We start from the raw sequence: 20,567 nt of genomic DNA on the forward strand, positions 1-20,567 counted from the left end.
GAAACGGTGAGAGGCGTTAGCAGTTAGCCTGTTGGCTACCACCCATACACACAGAAACTAAAATACAGCAAAGCATTTATCTGAAGAAGGGAATAAAGAGTATCGTCTGCCCGGTTTAGTGGTTTTATCGGTGGGACCGACATGTCAGAGACGTACGGTAATGACAGTTCAATTGTGTTGTTGTTGTTGTTGTTAGTGCTTAGAGCTAACGAGTGCTGGCCCGTGCATGTGTGTGTGTTTGTTACCAACATCATCATAAGGGAAACGGTTTCTGACTCCAATTTTTACGCCAATATTCACTGGTACGTAGTATTATCATAGTATAACCTTAGACTCGCAACTGTAGTTCTGGCGTGGTCAGTGTGTGTGGAAATATATGTGTTTATTAGTAAATTTACACACTGTCAGATGGGCCTGTCAGATCAGCAGCACGCTTGAGGTTGTTGCACTGGTGATAGTGATGTCTAAAATAGTGTGTGTGTGTAAAAACTGACAAACTGATTGGATAATTGTTGATAATCCCAACAAAACAACATACACATTTCAGTATTTACTTAGAAGTTCTGTAAGCTATTTTTTGGGGGAAAACCACAAAATACTACATAAATAACATCCTTACAACCTGAGAGATATTCTAGAGAAAAAACACCTGTGTTTGACAGTCTTGGTTCCTGTAAACACCAGTAAGGGTGTGGCACGTCTGAATTTGCCTAATTATATCTACATATTTGGTTGATCCTTGAACAACATTTCAGTCCGAAAATTTAAACAACCTTATCACAACCCCTAAACCTAACCCTACTCATAAGTTATCCCTAAAATCATAGGGAAATGATAGGCGAATAACACTGATGTAGAAGCACCTAACCCTTGTTGTAAGCCGTAAACTTGACATAAACCGTAAGCTTGTCCCTCACTTAATAGATTTTATATTTCATATACAGATATCTTAAGGAGGTCAGATAGGTTTTTGAAGAGTGTGTGGTTGAGTGGCTGACTTTGACTGGTGGAAGTGAGCAAAATGGCTGAAATCTCTTACAGCAGCTAAATAGAAAGTTGACATCTGTGGTTTAAGGATAGTTTGAATCTGTGCTGTGCTGACTTCCTTTATCAACATCATGCATCATTGCTCTGCATGAACTGTGCTTAGTCCCGTTTCATTTTTACACACTGATAGAACATCGCGTATTCGAACAAGCACCACTTGTCCTTGCTGTGGTTAGCATTGATCCATTCAAAAGGGGAATGTTTACTACAGTAGATGTATTTGTCTTCTTTAAATCCTAGAGTGTCACTCCACTAATGCTGATTATTTGATTTTATACAAATGTTTTGCTTGTATACCTTCTTAATACACATGCATGCTCCTCTTCTTAGGGGATAGGTCACCCAAAAATGGGTCATCATTTATTTACTCAGCCTCATGTTTTTCCAAAACCTGTATGATTTTCGTGCTTCTGTGAAAAGATGTTTTGAAAAATGTTTTGGTGTTTTTTTGTCCATACAGTATAAGTCGAAATTATTTGGTACCAACATTCTTCAAAATATCATCTTTTAGGCCATGTCTTACAGGCGAATGTAAGTCATAGAGGTTTGGAATGACATGAGGGTGAGTAAATTATGACACAATTTTTTATTTTTTTGAGTGAACTATCCCTTTAATGATTTATCAGTGCATGTTCTTCCAAAGAAAACACGTTTTTATCTTCATAATCAATAGGTAATATCTTTTTCCATTTCTAAAAACCTAAAAGCCATCAAGCTTGTCGCACCATCTGTCACAGAATGACCACTTTTTACGAACCAGTCGATGGATAAAATCAACTGTTGCCCTTTTATTTTTTCCACCATTGAATCCTTTCACTTAGAAATGCATAACACGAGTAAAATGTTTTGCAAAAGCAGTTTCCCGTTGACTTTTCAGTGCCCTAAAGTCTGTTTTGAATAGCGTAGTGTACTTTCTATTATCTACAGTATTATGCACATTTAAGCAAATATTCTGTAGAGATGAAATGATAGCAGTATAGTACTACACTTGCCAAAATGTACAGTGTACAATGGAGCCATACTGCAATGAATACTTTATCCCAGAATGCAGCGTGGTCCACTTGATTTTCCATTTCCAGTGTAATGAATACACCAGAAGACTTTTAATATCTCTTTCTCAACGTGAAGATAGGACAGTATTGTGTATACCGTGTGGTATACAATAAGAGGTACTTTATTGTGAATGTAGCCATAAAGCATGTGTGGCTCCTTTAAATCACTGGTTGAATCAGAGATGTCTTTTATCTGATAATCGACTGATGTTTTTGTGCTGTAGATCATAAAATATTCATGTAGTTTAATGTGGATAGTAGTTTTATGTTGCAGAAATCTCCCCCTCACTCACATCTCTCCTTTCTCTCCTCCAACCCCCCCATCAATCCCCTGTGAAACTGAGTCTGCTTCATTGTACTTGGCCTACAAATCACCTTTCCATGCCAATAGAGGAGGTGCATCTTGCCCTGGCACTGTAATTGCTCTTCTGTGGCATATTGATACCCTTAGCCAATCTCCAGGGCCACACTTAATGACAATCCATTGCTTGCTCAGGAGACAATATGCAGAGATCTCTACTAGAATACTAGTGACTTCACTGTAGCATTTGGCATCAGACCTAGTATGACTCAGCTGTCCCACTGTAACAGATCAAGGCCCAAAACCACTGAAATTATCTCTTATATTTCATAGAATATTGACGTTTTTGCCTATCATTTTTTTTAGATAGCATCTGACACGGTGTGTGTTACGCAACAACAACAAAAAACATGCAAAAAAAAGTAGTGTGCTACTCCCTATATTTAAGAAAAAATAACATAGTAATAACTTTACTTATATATTTTTTTTTTACTAATGTTAATTTATTTTTGCCCAACCATCAAAACCACAAGGCATCCTTTAAACCCTCTCTTTTGTTTCTCATTACAAGTATGGAAAGATGGTTGTGTTCCCAGATGCGCATTCAACCGACGGATGAGCTGCTTGTGTTATAAGAACGCCGTACCGTGAATATATTAATTAAATTGCAGCCATAATCATAATTTCGTGTTTTTTTAGATTATTATGCAGCCCTACATGTATTGTGGAGTATGATGTTTCATTATTTCAACAAACTCTCTTACAGGAAGTGAAATGAGTCATTTGTTAACCAGATTATCTTCTTTGATGTTGTTTGCCTTGTTGCTGTATCTTTGGCCTGGATTTCATACTATTGCAGTTCTGCATCTAAACTGGCTATTCATATTTTTATTGGTAAATTTGGACCTGCTAATCAGTCCTCCTTTAATATTTGACATCACTTTTCAAAACCCTTTCACTTCCCTTAAAGTTCATTAAAGGGAACTGATACATCTTGCACATGACGCCCAAGTAATTTCATCTTAAACATTTAAAAGTGTCATTTTCAGATCAAAAATCTGATTTTTAAAAAAGTTTTTTAAGGTGCTACTGCTAGTATCTGTACAGACCGGCTGTGAACATTTCGCCAATTGCTTTTCCATGAAGACAAGCTCAAGGTCATGTTGTCAGAGTACACACACTCGCACCAGAAATAGCAACCATTAGCTGACTGTCTGAGTCCGGAGTCCGGGCCACTTCATTTAATATGATTTATTATGCCTAGTGATTGCAGAAGTCATTTATCCATTCAAGGTCCTTTGCATGTTTTACCCTTTTCCATTATGACCGAATATTCATTATAGATCTGTTCCAAAACTGTGCTGTCCTAGTATCTAAACAGAATTTTAAGGCACTGGCTACGTTTACATGCAACCAAATAATCCGTTAGTAATCGAATTGACGGCTCAATCAAACTGAAAAGCCTTTGTGTAAACACCTCAATCGATCCGAACAAAATTTCGATCGGATTGAAAGGGTTGGTTTATTCCTTTTCTAATCCGATCAAGAGAACATGTAAACACCTGATCGGATTGAAAACCCAAACTGAAAGGACTGCGCATGTGCAGTGACGTAGAAATAGTGTAATGACGTATGACGCGCTGAACGAGCGGTTCTTCCTGTTTAATAAAGTGTCATATAAATGAGTGTCCCGTCATCCTAAAATTCTCCTTTCACTGCGTCTGTGAAGTGGAGCAGGACAACGTCCCACAGGTCCTTGTGTCGGATTCTCATCCACAGACGTCTGGTTCTGGCCATTTGTGCGGCATGATAAATATGAGCGGAACGGCACAACGGTTCATATGCTCATTGTCTCCAAATTATGAGCAGAAATGGACAAATATTAAGTCTGCTGTTTAAAACAAAGAAAGAACCAATGTAGGAGAATAGTTATTATGCGCAAACAGCAGGAAACTCTGTGTATTCGTGCAGTGTGCGCATGTCAAAAAATATATTCCGATTTGAAGCTTGTGACATATAAACGTGCACATCAACCCGATCACATGTTTAGCGTTCATGTAAACACTACATTCAGATTTATTAATCGGAATGAATTCAGTCCGAATGAAAAAAAAAGTTGTGCATGTAAACATAGCCATTGTAGACGGGATCATGTTGTGAAAACCGTGCCTGAAGGTACGCTCCAGCATCTCATATTAGATAGAATACTTTTTCTGTACAATACTGAAAATAATCTATTAAAATTAATCTAATCTAACATTTAAAAATAACATTTTATATTAATTTACTTTTTATTTTTTTAAGTTGCCAGTCGGTGCCAGTGTTTTTGATAATTTTCACAGAACTTTCATGGCCCCCAGAATATTTTATAATTTGAACATGCAATGTATCAAAAGAAAGAGCAGAGCAAAAAACGAACAAACAAAAATACATTTTATTCTAGCTTCATGTGTTCTTTTTTTAATCAACACTTGTGGAAATGTTTAATTAAAAAAAGCAACATTTTTAACTAAAAGCTGAAATTTTATTGACTTGTTTTGATCAGGAGAATTCAATGCTTTCAGAAGATATATATATATATATATATTGGCTATATAATAAATATAATAATTACAATGAAAACATGTATTGTCAAAACATTTTGTCAATGGCAGGGAAAGAGTTAAAGGGATAGTTCACTTTGAAATTAATTTTTGGTATGTTTTAGCTTACCTCAAGGGCATCCAAGATGTAGGTGTCTTTTTTTCCGCAGTAGTTTCAATTTTGATATTTTTAGGTCAAACCGTTCTTGTCTGTCAGTCATATAATGCAGGTCTATGGTCACTGTCTCAAAGAGCATGCACAGAGTCCAAATTAAAACAATTCCCCATTGTTCAAATTAAACAATTCCCCATCATAAGTACACATTGTTGGCCTAAGACACGAAACGAGCGGTTTGTGTGAGAAAACGAACAGTATTTATATTGTTTTTACCTCTTGTACAAAGCCACGTCCAAGTGATCTGAGAGCGCGGGCGGGTATAGATATATACAATAGAAGTCGCCTTGGCTACGGCAGTTCATTGGAACGAAACCGTAGCCAATGCGACATCTAGTGTATATATCTATACCCGCCCGCGCTCTCAGACGTTCTTGGACGTGGCTGTGTATAAGAGGTAAAAACAATATAAATACTGTTCGTTTTCTCACACAAACCGCTCGTTTCGTGTCTTAGGCCATCAATGTGTACTTATGATGGGGAATTGTTTAATTTGAACAATGGGGAATTGTTTTAATTTGGACTCTGTGCATGCTCTTTGAGACAGTGACCATAGACCTGCATTATATGACTGACAGACAAGAACGGTTTGACCTAAAAATATCAAAATTGAAACTACTGCGGAAAAAAAGACACCTACATCTTGGATGCCCTTGAGGTAAGCTAAAACATACCAAAATTTAATTTCAAAGTGAACTATCCCTTTAAATGTACTTTTTAAAAAGGGGCTATTTTGCTTCAGATTTGTGTGCTGTGTATGTTTAATGTATGTGTTGACTGTAGACATCTTATGTAGAAATCAATTTTTTTTTATGTCCATGACTATTATGATGCTGCCTTTGTCGACAGCTGATGTTTGTCCTAAACGCTCTGACATGCTTGTGAGAATATCATCTTTGAGAAAATCATCTTTGAGAATATTCATGCTGTTCAGTTATGATTCATAGACATTTCCATACATCCTCCTCCTGTAACACTGAATCCCCTCCTCTGTTCCAGCTGTTATGGCTGTGTGCATGTCATACCCACACATGCAAATAGTTCTTTCTGTGTCCTCTTCCAACACAAAGAGCTTTTAGGACTGTTCTTGTCTCACACTGATCAGCTGCTGAACCCTGCGGCCGGGGTCGTGACCCACTCTGACCTCGCTGAACTTCTGCACCACACACACCCTCGCCGCACATTCTCCATTCATTTTAACCATTCAAAAAATCTATTGAGATTTGGGGACCTCTCTGATTGGTGGATCTCACAGTGGGTCGTAACAAACAATTCTACCATTATTTAGCACTGCAAATAACCTGACACAAAAGCTTGTGCTTTCAGTTTTTTTGCACGATGATAAATTGTACGTAATTAACTCTGAAATCATCAGACCATCAGCGAGAGAGCGACTCGCGACAACACTCATGGAAAGAATGGTTTTTTTGTTGTTGTTGTGGTAATTGCAGTCCATGTGTTTCTCTTCTAAACAAATCGGGGACTATGCCTAATTGCTATCATGTCATTGTGTCTTCAGTAAGGATTTGCATGCATTTCTTTGCAATTTAGTTGACACTATTGACATTGTATTGAATTGATGAATAGCCTATAAAAGCCTATTATGTAATGTTGGCTCACTGTCGCCTGGTCCCCAGTTCGAGACTAGCCTGGCTCCGCCCTCCTACGTACTTCCGCTCAATTTTCATTTTCCTTCAGTACTCCGTCTGGGTTTGCGGTATAATCTTGGGTTTTCTCCGGCAAATTTTTTGGCGGTCCAATCAGCAAACAGAGGGAGTGGCTGAGAACGATGACGTTGATGTCGTGCGCTAGTTTGAGTTGTAGGGTTACGTCACGACCAAACGTTAGCGATTGGTTATGGCAGATCCAGAGTGGCTCTTGGCAGATCCAATAGTTTTAAACTTCAACAGAGTACAAGGAAGTTAACGCTTTTCAATGGAGAGTGGCCAGACTCTCTGTACAAATGAAATGTATGAGAGTCTGGTAGGACCAAGCTAGTTCGAGACTTGTCTGTGTGGAGTTTGAATGTCGAAGACATGCAGGTTTGGTGGATTGCCAAATTGCCGTAGGTGTGTGAGTGTAAGTGCCAAATGTTAGTGTGAGGCATAAAACCTGTGGCAAATTCAGTGTTTGTGTGTGCGGATAATTCCAATGAAGCAGACCCTGCAAATGAGCGGGAGTAACGCTAGGAAATATATTGTTGTCAATGTCAAATATAATTGCGGTATATCTCATATAGGCTAATTATAATTTTTTTATGAGATCAACTGATGTATTTTTTTTTCATAGTCAATGCCAATCCAATTTCTAGAGATCACGGTGGGGATCAAAACATCAGCAAAAATGACTCATTGGCCAATATTTGGCCTTTTTAATATGCCTGTTTGACATGAGAGCACATATTGTCATATTGAGAGTGAATTTGTTTAAAATGCTAATGTTTTAGGCTAAATCTTGCTTTCTAAAGTTAAGATGACCTTTTTATCAGATGCAGGTAATCTCAAGATAGCCAAATATTGGTCTAAAAATACACTACTGATGAATGTTACATTTCAAGATGGGTTTAATTGTTTGAAGAAAACACGCCTCAATTGGACGGACATAGGATATCAGGATGGACCAGCGCTCTGACAACATCCAAAACAGCCTTTTAAACATGTTCTCAGTGCAACACATCAGTGATATTGATTCTCTTTCTTTTTCTCTCCCTCTTGGTTTCAGATTTTCTGTTTAAGTTCCTGGTGATTGGCAGCGCTGGGACTGGGAAATCATGCCTCCTTCACCAGTTCATAGAGAACAAGTGTAAGCCCATATTAATGTCTCCCTCTCACAAAGACTTGAATTAAAACATGACCTTTAATTCGCAAAGCATTCAGCAGAGAGAAAAGGGGGCCTTGAATGTTAATTCTTTGGAAACCAGAGTCGCTTGACATGCATTTGAAACGTGGGCATGTTAAGCAATGAATGAAAATCATGTCATTAAGCTTAAAATATCCAATGCCAATCTTAATTTACAGAGTAAATGAAGAAAAGAGGCTGGAAATGGTGTCTTTGACATTGAATGAATTATGAATGACACTGCATTTAAGTTGTTTTCCAAGACAGAAACAGAAAATGTTATACTATGAAAATGAAATATGCATTGACTTTAGGAAGTCTACAGGGATTGTCATCAATTAAAATCAAATTTTACTTGATATTTTAAAGTAAATCAAATTTTGCAATGAAAACACTCTACGTTTCAGATCTCAAATCTTTTCATTATTTATCAGTTTTTGTCGATTTTGGGTGTTTATTTGTGCATGTTTATTCTCTCTAATTTATTCAAATGCAACTTTAACCAATCACAAAGTGCATGGAAAAAAATAAACAGAGCAACAATGAAGAGGGATCCAGCAACACTTGTGGCGATGGGAACTTTTGGATCCCTCTTCATTGTTGCTCAATTTTATTAAATCCACAAATTAAATTAGAATAATAAGACCCAATCAGATGAAATCAGTATCATCAAAATCCATCTTAGTGCTGCATCTGCAGTGGCATTTAGGTATATTTACATGGATTGTTTCGCTCAGAAGTGGCATGAATGCATTTACACTACAGTTGCATAATGTTATGAGATTGTTTTAAATATAAATTTGTGTGATAACTATATGAAATGATCTTGCAGCCAATTGCAGTATGAAGCGTAACAATTCCGGGGTTTAGACGCATTTTGGGAGTTGTAGTTTTTATTTTGATTGTATCATTTCATCAATTCATGAGCTTCGATGGAGTCATCAGTGCACGCAAGTAGGGATGCACCGCTATGAAAATTTTGGCTGATATCGATAACCGATAATTCTTTATATTTGCAAGCCGATAACCGATATATTGGCCGATAAATCTAAATCCAAATTTTTATATAATTTGAGAGCCTGATTACAAAAACAAAAGTCTCACCATTAAATGTCCCAAGCACACAGTTATATTCTCATTATAATTTTGTGCGGGCAATATGACAGACTTGTGCATCACATTGCACTTAACTGTATTTTCCCGTTTGAAGTGCTTCCAATCATATTTCAAGCAATTCAAAACCATCATGGTGAACAGTGCGCATCTGAAGTGTCTCAGCTGAAGGAAATAATACATTTATCAGCTTTAATATATTGGCCAAATAATGATAACATTAAAAATTGACATATACCGCTGTAATTTCAGTCATAAATGCCACTGAAATAGTCGCACTGTAGAGCCCTGTCATTCTAAACACCAAAAACACACAAGTGCGAATTTATTTACATGACATAATTTCAGTCTAATTATATGAGTACAGCTCATTTCAGCATGGATTGTTTTGTTAACACAATGTAAAACAGGCTTTTCAAAGAGGCTGTTATTGAAGGACGGGGGCGCTTAAACTATATTTGATCTGACAGCAGAGCAAACCCACAGCCCGTGAGTAAGAGCAGTAAAGTGCTGTATATTATTGCACATGCAAGGAGGGCATTGACTTTAAAGTCTGTAAGGCACGGCAGAAAACAGTGCATTTCTCTGAAAGAAGATAGTCATGAAAATTTTAATTCTGGCACCAAAAAAAGGCATCAAAGTCAAACTGTATGAAATGACCTTTTTAAGCAGTCCGTCAGATCTGCTTCTTACTGAGCATCTTCTGTCACAGTCAAACAGGACTCTAACCACACCATTGGCGTTGAGTTTGGCTCCAGGGTTGTCAACGTTGGCGGAAAAACGGTCAAGCTGCAGATCTGGGACACGGCTGGGCAGGAGCGCTTCAGGTACTTGCCTGTGATTGGTTTGTTGGGATATCCATACTGCTGTATGCTGACTCTGATTGGTGGAAGTCATTCACTGTTTGTGTCTTACAGGTCAGTGACCCGCAGTTACTACCGTGGTGCAGCAGGGGCTCTTCTCGTATATGACATCACAAGGTAAGGCCTTCGAAGCGGGGTCACCCGACCGCAAAGACACATTTTGTAGTGGAATGAATTTAATATTTTTAGCTATAGAAAAGGAACTATGATGATTTCTGCGATGCAGAATCAAGGAATCCAGTCATACAAATGGAATTTACTGTATAAGACGGAATATCACAGAATTTTGGGAGAATAAATCACAAGTAGGGCTGTACTCTTGTTCAAATCGCAGTATGGAATATGTCTGTGAATATTAAGTCTGCATGTTAAGTCTCGGTGTGAATGAATGGTGTGGTTTCCTCTTATTTCACATACTCAAGCACACGTGATGTTTGTGATGTTTTCTTGACTTGATTTGTTTAATTTGAGAAAAACTATTGTCATATCATCTACACACAGAAACTCTGACAGAAATATATTACTATTGTACAGTAGAATGTACTTATCAAAGTAATAATACTGGTACTAATAAAATGATTAACTTATCACACATTTTATTTCCATGTTTTAAATTGAACAATAAACCTCTGTTGTGCAGCACTTTGATTGCTGAAAAAATAAAAGTTGTTGTTACATTTTCATTTGATTTATATAATATTTTAAGATTATATAAATTGTTAATGCGTTATGCCTTCATTTGATTACCACAATTTTTAACAAATTTGTATTCAATCATCAATCCAGAAAAAATAAAACGCAACACAGAATTTCTGGGGGGAAAAAGTATAGGGCCGTAATTTAATCAATTAAGCTTTTAAAGTTTTATGAATTCAATTGACTAGACTTGCTTTTTGACTATTTAAAATCAGTTAAACCATAAAGGGAAATTTGAGGGAGGAATTTTTATTTATTTAGGGCTCTAATTTTATTTTTGTTAAACTTTTAAAACACTGTTGTTGTTTTTTGTCATGAACCATCTGATATATTTCGATTGTCAAATGAAAAAGTAAATGTTTTTTTTTAAACACCTTTATAATGATCATGTTAGCTGATTAAAAATGAGCGATGGGCGGCGCCATGTTAGTTTGCGGATCTGTCAGATTTACAGCACGTAAATTCATCCACTTCTCCCGAAACACTTGAAAGTAAATGGCCGTTCAGCTCGGAGAAGAGTAGAGTAAAATAAAAAAAATTAAATAAAAAATTAAATAAAATGTATATTTACCTATACATATCACAGTATCTGATATTATTATTATATTAATTAAACGCATCATCAAATTTAATTTAAAGGATTATTATTGCCACTTACATAGAGATCAGTGTGTTTTTAACAAACTATGTTTTGCTGGTACATAGGTGTATTTAAATGTCTGAAACCTAAAATAATCAAAAACATAAAAACGGCAAAAAAAATTATCCAGAAAAATTTAAATGCGGGGGGAAAAATGAAAGAATTTGGTTAAAAATAAAACGGATTTCTAAAAACAGAGGCAGATGGAGAGATTGACTATGGCGTTGAATTGGATCATCTCCAGGTTGCTATGCAGCTGTCATGGTAATAGAGACAAAGACAATGGAGTAATAATAAACACTGACAGCACTGTAATAAAATGTCATCTTCTGGCTAGTCAATTTGATGGAGTGTGTGCGCAGTGAGAGAGAGATGAACACAGTGATGGATTGTGTGTTTGATGAGGGTCATCCTTCAGCACTGAACTGCCATCACTGCAGCTGCAGACCGGAGACACTTAAACTGCTTTACACTCGAACACATTTAACACGCTCTCTTTCGCCCGTCGCTGTGGCCACAGGTTAATGGTTGCCCTGGAGACCAGTGACTCAAACAGCTAGATTCCCTGAAAGCGTGACGAACGCACAGTAAAGAAATCTGGATGGCATTATGAGTCATGTATTGTCTCATTGTTTCTCAAAGCACTCAGAAGTCACAGGCATTGACTTCTGAGAAGCGGAGTGGAAGTACAGTGAAGTACGTTAAATCAATGTTCGCTGTTATTCACTCACAAAGCCAGTTTCTGTGGGACTGATTATAAATGGTGGAAAGCAGGGCTAATATTGAATTAGTAACAGACCTGGCCATTCTCTCAAAGCCAACATACTTCCTGGTATCTGCACAAATTATCTGTGCAGGATATAAATATTTGTGTTCATAATTGTTATTAAAATGTAGCTCTGAAACCACTTTCCTTTTCATTGGATGTCACTTAAGCTGCACATGCTATTGGTTAATGTTCAGCAATAGCTATTTAAGCAGTGTTTTAGGTTACTATTGTAGGTAATAGTTAATTTCTGAAATGTTGCCAACGGTTATCAGTAATTTAATGCCTGGTAATGTAATAAAGATTATGGCAAAAAACTATAAATTTGAAAGCAAAGCACCACCATTTGGATACAATTACTGCAGCCCCACAACAGTCCACTACAAACTTAAGTGTGTTCACGCCAAGTCGTAACTACTGTAGATTCCAACTTGTACATTTATTTGTATTTATTAAATCTGCCAACGCAGCGTAATTTTGTCAAAGATTTAATAGACGCTGGCGAACCGTTATCATTTAGGAATAAGATTTTGTGGGTGTTTGAATTGAGATCGCGATCTTTTAATGATTAATTGTGCAGCTCTACTTTCAAGACTATAGATTTTGTGACTTGTGATATTTTTTTTATTGGTTGGCTATAACCAAAATAACATTATCTTTGTTGCACATTAGCAGAATTTGCAACAGTGGTGCTGAATGACTCGAATTAAGTATAAAATTATTAACTAATAATAAATCATCCTACTCTACTACAAGTAAATCAAACATTACACAGATATATACAGTACACTCATTAAACGTTATGTACTATATAGACAATCTGGTTACACTTTATTTTAAGGTGTCATTGTTACAGTGTAATTATACATTTAAGTACTGAGTAATATTAAGCAACTACATGTACTTACTATAGGGTTAGGGTAGGATTAGGGTTTGGTGTAGGGTTAGTTGCATGCAATTATGCATAATTTACAGTTATTACTATGGTAAATACATGTAACATATGTAACAAGGACACTGTGAAATAAAGGGTTTCTGAAAATCTCAACTGCTGAATTGTTGTATTGTCAAAAAATTTATTAAGTTATATATATATAGTATATACTACTTTACATGCATACAAACAGTATACTTACTTAAAGCTATACATATAGCAGATTTCATCTGTTTATATTGTTGCAGAAATAAAAGCGCTTTATGTAATGTTGGATATACAAGTATCTTCACACATACTGTATACTAGTGTAGGGCAATACATACTGTTTAGCATATCTTAACTGCCTGATTGCTTGTATCATCGCAAAATCTAAACTATATTATCGCTCCTCTCTCATCTGCTATAAGGCATGAAGATATTAAGACTTTCTACATTAACATTGACATCATGATTTTCTGTAAAGCTGCTTTGACAGTGCGTATCATCAAAAGCACTACATGATTTTGACTTTGTCTTTATCTGTCTTCTAGTCGGGAGACCTACAATGCTCTGACTAACTGGCTGACGGACGCACGGACGCTGGCCAGCCCCAACATCGTCATCATCCTGTGCGGGAATAAGAAGGATCTGGATGCGGACCGCGAGGTCACCTTCCTCGAGGCGTCTCGTTTTGCCCAGGAGAACGGTTAGGGCTGCTCTTCATGCGTACCACTTTTGTAACTAGGGTCTGAAAGTATTCATATTTCCTTGCCTGTTTGTGCCTCACAGTGTGACACAACATATATTTTCATTTGCTTCTGGCACCTGTTTGTCATGTATCGATTTTTTTGTATTCATAATTGTCCAAAGCAAACAGATGTGTGCCGTTACAGAGAGTGCGCTTCTCTTCCTCTCTGTTGGTGAGCGTGTTCAAACAGCAGGATTTTTATGAGCGGCTCATTTACAAGCCCTTATGTATTGGTCACAGGAGTGCCGTAGAGATGTAGAGATGTCTAAAGACCATAAGTTGGTTCTTGCTGATGATGCTGTTTACACTAAAGCACCCTTAATGAAAGCCTGATAACAGCTATCAAAATGGACCTTTACAACACTAAAGCTTTTGCCGCATGATCAGAGGGGTTGATTTTGATGTTCATCTGACTGTGTCCTCCAACCCAGAGCTGATGTTTTTGGAGACGAGCGCTTTGACCGGGGAGAACGTAGAGGAAGCCTTTCTCAAATGTGCTCGCAACATCCTCAACAAGATTGAGTCAGGTAAGAGTTAAATCTGCTATTCATTTACGGATGGACTTTTGTAAAGCTTTAGTAGTCATGGTGAAAGAAATAAACTCTGCAAAGCCTGACATATGAAATAATAATCAGTCATAATATATATATTTTTTTAAACTGCGGATATTTTATAGCAATCAGTCAGAATGATTTAGTTATTTCACGTGACTAGTACTTGTTCACACGTTCCCATATGCTGATGATATGATTAGTGAAATGATGCCAGCTGGTCATTTTGTGCCAGGGCCAAAAACAGTGAAATTTGGGTTTTTGTGATAGTTCTTTTTTTTTTTTTTTTTTTTTTGGGCCAATGAAGCTTTTTGCAATTATTTAAAAAGCATCCAATCACTCTGCACAATAATCAGGAAATGATGTGAATCAACACCACAACAACTGAAGTAGTTTTATTCAGAGACCCAAACGAAGCAAAAAAAAAATGCATTTTGGTGTAGTTGGTGATATTTATATGACAAAAAAGTAAATTCTGATAGATTGTAATGTAAATCAATAGCTGGGTTTCAAAAAGTGAAAAGTGAATCTTTTTAAAGTTTGTAAAAAAAAAAAGCGAATTAAGCACGTTTCCATCATGTTGTTCGAGCAGATTATTGTGGTATTGGTAATCTAGTAACCAACAGTAAATAAAACACTATCAGTGGAAATTGCAGATTAGTCGCTTGAGTTTAATGTTCACTACGTCAGAAATTATTCGGCAAATGCGTTTCCATCTTTTATTATTGCCTTCTTTTTTTTTCTTTTTTTTTTATCATCAAAAACCACGTCAAGCCAGCGTAAATACTTTTTTTTTTTAAAAGGGATTATCCCCCCCCCATATGTTGCATTGCAACATAATGCAAAGCAATACAATGATGACTGAGAGATGAACAGATAAAAGTTCCTCAAAGGCCTAATGTATTATATATTTGATCTATTTTAACATGATTATTCAAAAAAATTCTGTATGGATAATCAACCAAGTTGCTTCAGTGCTGTAAGTGTTTATCTTGAAATATTACTAACTATATAAAAGTTATTACATTTACTTCATATAAATCAGTAAAGATTTCACAGAAAAAAGACCTGAAGGTGGGCGGCTTCAGAATTAAACTTGCAGGCCAGATGACAGAAGGCATTTAGTTTTTTTGGTCTTGTTTATAACTGGAAAGCCTTAGAAATGCGAGTATCAAATATGACACAGTAGGCTTTATAGGGTTAAATGTTGTGCTTGTGCCCGTACAGGCGAGTTGGACCCGGAGCGGATGGGTTCTGGGATCCAGTACGGTGACGCGTCCCTGCGGCAGCTCAGACAGCCCCGGGGCTCTGCCGCACAGACCAAGCAGCAGTGTAACTGTTAGGGGCCTGGACACCCTGACCGATACCTGTCATCAGACCTTACACACTCAACCTCCCCCCCTCAGGTCAGTTCAGGGCTTCTGGGATTGTTCTGACATGCAGTAATCAATTGTACAGCAATGCACTTACAATGGAAGTCTATAGAGCAATACATTACACCAGGATAAATGTTAAAATACACACTGTTATGAAATTATTCTTTCAAGATTTAAACATTGTTCTTCAAGATCATACACCTTAGACAGCTTACTTACAGTTAAAAAGGACTATAATAGAATAGAATATAACAAAAGTATAGATTATAATACAATGAACATTATATATAATACACTACCGTTCAAATGTTTGGGGTCAGTAAGATTTGAAAGTCTCTTTTTCTCACCAAGGTTGCATTTTATTTAATCAAAAATACACAAAAAAAAACGTTATACTGTGAAATATTATTACAATTTAAAATAAAAAAAATAAATGTAACTTATTCCTGTGATCTGAACTGAATTTTCAGCATCATTACTCCAGTCTTCAGTGTCACATGATCCTTCAGAAATCATTCTAATTTGCTGATCAAAAAAAAGTTTCTTCTTATCATCAATGATTTAAACAGTCGTGCTGCTTTAATATTTTTGTGGAAAATGTGAACTTTTCCAGGATTCTTTAATGAATAGAAAGTTCAAAAGTACAGCATTTATTTGTAATTTAGTCATTTTTTTACATTTCTTTACTATCCTTTTTTTTTTTATCCTTTTTTTTCCTTGCTAAATAAAAGTATTAATTTCTTTAAAAAAAGATATACCGTAATATTTCATTCAAATGATAGTCTGGGGTAATTGACCATACATCACTAGAGCTTAAGTTCTGTTCAAATGTAATAATCAGTGTGGATTGTGCTGTTTTTAAACGTTGCTTGACTCCTCCTTTCAGCTCCGGGTGTCTCTGGGTCTGTACGCCCCCCCCCCCCCACTCCCAAATGTGACCCTTCCACACCCAGACACATCTGGATCATTCATCTGCAACCTTTGACCTCTGACCTCAGAAAGCTGTTCACCTAGGACAGATCTCCCCGGCTGCCTAGCGAGGGCCACGGGCAGAAGAGGTGAATCCAAGTGTGTGTGTGACTCCTCCTGTGATTCTTACACACACACTTCCTTCTTGTGAAGTCAAACAGCCATCATCTAGACTGGGAGAAACCAATCAACAACAGAAGTAACATCCCTAGGTCTTAAACTAGATATCGCTGAATCATTTTATACATTGTGACATATCAGACCTTTGTTGGATTGGTTCAATTGAATGTCCCCTTTTTGGTTTAGTTTCCATGTTCCCAAAAATGAAAAATGACCATATGATTGGTCCATGCATGTTAGTCTGCATTTTTACCTGATTAAAAAATAATAATAATGAAGATTTCTATAGTAATTTAGAGCCAAAAATTGGTCTTCTGTGAGAAAGTAAAGCTCATAAAACCCTTTATGCACTCTGATATTTACCCTGTTGCATTGGCCATGCATTTAAAGAGCTTCTGAAAGCTCAAAGAAGGTGAAACATCTGTTCAGATCTTGTAATTCGCTCAACACTATCTGGCGCATATCAGATGTTTACCGCCACACCCCGCTCCGGCTTGGGTTGGAGGTCATCGTCTAACTTAACCTCACCCGTCATTTGCACGGGCCGCTAATGGCTAAATCGTTTATTGAAATGTAGGACTACGACTCAATCAGGGTTTCTCCAAAAAATGCGTTCAAATATCAATCATTAAAAAGAAAAGTTTGGAGTCTGTATGGGTGAATCTCCCAAAGAACGTGTGTGTCGTGTTTCACCCTGAAACAAAAATAAATCAATTAGAAATGGTTTCCTAAGGTGACTTTAGGACAATTAAGATTTATTTTTTTTACTTTTTTTTTTTTGTTGTGCATGTTAATTAAGCACATTTTGTTCCCAAAGTTTCCTTACTATAATGTGAAAAAAAAATATGATTAAATTATAAAATAAATTATGCTGATTTTAAACCTGAAAAAATATTTTTAATGGCTGGATTATAGTAATGTGAATATGATTTTTAATGCTTAATTTTCAGATATAAATGTTGCAGTGCATAAAAAAAACAAAAAAATCATAATAGCAACATCTAATTTCTTGTGATTTTCTTCGAATGAAACGGCTCCCAAGCATTTCTTTGTGAGATTCAGCCCTTTTACTGTTGCGTTAGAGTCGCGTAATAAGTGAAACCAGGTACATTATTAGAACAGAAGAATATTTCAGCCACATAATTCATTTTACACTTGTGTACATATATTGGGTTCGCTGTTTGCTCTGGTTACCCATGACAGGGAAGATCTAGAGGTGATGACCGGCACGGTGCCCCGTTCCCTCAGTGACATCATCATTATGCACCACAGACAGACCTGTTTTGATCTGTGTTTTAAGAACTGTCTATGTGATGTGTTTTTTTCTTTCTTTCTTTTTCCCTCTGCAAGTGCACTTTTTTTGACTGTTTATATACTGTACCTATAGAATTGTAAAATTTATAGTAATTTAATGATATTAAATGAGAGAATATTGTTTGAGGAGTGATCATTCCTTACTAAAGAACAACTGAGACAAGTCCGACCCCATTTCAGCGGCAAGGAGTCATCAGCTGTGGACAAGAACATGCTTTCAGTTGTAGATGTGGAGTGGGTCATCATATCTCTTCTAGTACAAACACAGCCTTCACTGACTAACCACATGATTGTTCTGCACAATGTTTGATCATGGCCGTCTCGCTCTCATAATTGTCCAAGCTCTTTAAAATGCACTTATTCTGTTACGTCCACTTTTACTGAATGTTTTGTCTGCTTTAAACCACTTATATTCAACAAAATTGACTAGAATTTTCCAAGTCTTGACTAGACTTGGAATATTCACAGATACAAGTTAAGAGTTACAGAAATTTACTTTCGATTCGGTTTGTAAAAAGTGGAAGTTTATGCACCTATAATGGAAGTCTATTATTTTTTAAATGAATTTTTTTCTCTAAATAATTTTCTGTGATAATCAACACAGAACACAGTATTTGATGCTGTCCATTGAGCTCAACTTATTTAACCTGGAATATTCATTTTAATATGGCACCGATATTAGGGAGTCCCAAACTGTTCCCTTGAAAATTTGCATGCTTTGTAATAGTATGGTCCCATTGAAATGTAGTACATGGTGTTAAGAAGAGGCGATCACAAATACTCTGTGAAATTTCGCGGGCGTTTCATGTAGGGGTGAAAAAGTTCCTCGCGCAGATTTCGCTCGTGTTTAAGCTTGATGCGTTGACTAACAGAAACCCGCTTGTTTTGAAAGCGACTTCTTTGTGAGCTGTGCTTCAAAAGTCGCTACACTGGTCAAAATTTTGCAACGTTTTCAAATCGATCACGTACATTTTTAACTGCAAAATTTCGCTAATGTGACTGTACCTTTAAGCGACTCTCTGTTGGTCATTGTGTGGCTCATTGTTTTGACCGAACGATCAAAATCTGCCCGGTATGGAGGCTTGTTTCCGCCACTGAATCAAAAATAAAAAAGGTAATTGCGACTTTTTTATCTCACAATTTTGACTTTTTTTCCTCCTCACATTTGTATTTCCATCTCGCATTTTCGGCTTTTCCCCTCAAATTTTCGTGATATAAACTTGCAATCGCGAGTTATAGCTTATAGTCAAAATTGCGAGATATAAACTTGCAATTCTGTTTTTTATATTTTTATGTTTAAAAAAAAAATTGCAAGGAAAAAAGTCAGAATTGTGAGATGAAAAATTTGTCGGAATTCTCTTTTAAATTGTTTCTTGGCGGAAACAAGCTTTCATAGCGTGGCAAACGTTTTCACCCTCACACAAAATTCCAGACCGTGCAAATTCCTATAAAATGACTGAATTTTGGCAGAGAAAATTTGTCAAGCATATGCAAATGTGATCGTTAAGGTGTGGTCATGTTTACTAATGTTCAGCAAATTTTTGCAAGCAAAATCCAATCATTTCAATAGGAATCTACGCGATTTTTTTTTGGTTTTTTTTGTTGTTGTTGTCAGGGCGAAAGATTTCCTCATGCAGATTTGACAATGGGTTCAAGTCGATCATGTGAAATCGGCATGTTGACCAACAGAAAGCTGTAGGTTTAAAAGTGACTTGGTTTAAGACTATAGAAAAAATACCCTTTGTTTGTTTTTTGCCCACAAAATTTCACTAATGTGATTCACCTTTAGAACAACTCCACTGTCTGAGCCAGATGATATTCGATGGCTTATCTATTGGAATTTGGTTGCGTTTCGTAACCAAATATCATTATGGAGTGCATTTGAAGAGTAGCTCAAAGGTACTGCATATAACCAGTTGTTGCTTAGTAACTAGTGTGATTTGTTCATTCATAAATACTGTATATCTGGATCATGTATGCTGTAAATAAGATTGAATTTGTCTATCGGAGTGTTTGGGGGGAGGGGTGCTTGTTGGTTTTAAAGATTAAGATTATAATTAAAGTTAGCTTGTTTTTTTATGTTGTGTAAGTTTTTTCTATTGTCTCTGTTTTGTGTGACAATGAGCAAGTTGTTAGTTCAAATTATCTCTATTTTTAAGGTGACAGATGCATAAAAAGTGACATTCAAAGGGAAATAAAATACTTCCAATCTGATCTTTTAAGAAAATGTAATTATTTTATGAGGTGATTTCGACCTAACAGTCAGTAACTTGTAAAATAATAGAAATACATACGAATTTACCACCAATCCAAATAGTTATAAATTGCCATAAGAGTGCACGCTTAGAAGAAAAGGTTCTTTATAGACATAAGGGTTATTTCAGGTACTTCATATACATAACCTTTTAGGGATTCCCATCATGGGGCCATTTTATGGACTTAGTTTTCAATTTAATTTGAATTCATTTTTATATTTCATTTTAATAGAATTTTATGAATT

General features: G+C 36.4%; 2 protein-coding genes across 3 annotated transcripts in view; one reads left to right on the forward strand and one right to left on the reverse strand.

The window, feature by feature from the left end:
• rab4b (RAB4B, member RAS oncogene family) lies at positions 1 to 19,658 on the forward strand. 2 transcript variants are annotated; one of them, XM_082181255.1, is made up of 8 exons: positions 1 to 157; positions 7,879 to 7,959; positions 9,821 to 9,935; positions 10,026 to 10,088; positions 13,541 to 13,695; positions 14,169 to 14,264; positions 15,516 to 15,694; positions 16,551 to 19,658. In XM_082181255.1, exons 1-7 carry the CDS (start codon positions 142 to 144, stop codon positions 15,629 to 15,631), a joined length of 642 nt encoding a protein of 213 aa, XP_082037381.1. In that variant the 5' UTR covers positions 1 to 141; the 3' UTR covers positions 15,632 to 15,694; positions 16,551 to 19,658. The 2 variants fall into 2 exon arrangements, with proteins under 2 accessions (XP_082037381.1, XP_082037380.1); XM_082181254.1 differs by having other exon boundaries at positions 15,516 to 15,689; positions 16,547 to 19,658.
• ap2s1 (adaptor related protein complex 2 subunit sigma 1) overlaps positions 17,557 to 20,567 on the reverse strand; it is a 17,585-nt gene continuing 14,574 nt past the window's right edge. Inside the window, exon 5 of the mRNA XM_082181258.1 lies at positions 17,557 to 20,567. This exon is cut by the window's right edge and continues 2,459 nt beyond it. The gene's annotated coding sequence lies outside the window, so the exon portion shown is untranslated.

Source organism: Leuciscus leuciscus, assembly GCF_965113295.1.
Source record: "Leuciscus leuciscus genome assembly, chromosome: 9".
In the NCBI taxonomy this organism is placed as follows: Eukaryota; Metazoa; Chordata; class Actinopteri; order Cypriniformes; family Leuciscidae; genus Leuciscus; species Leuciscus leuciscus.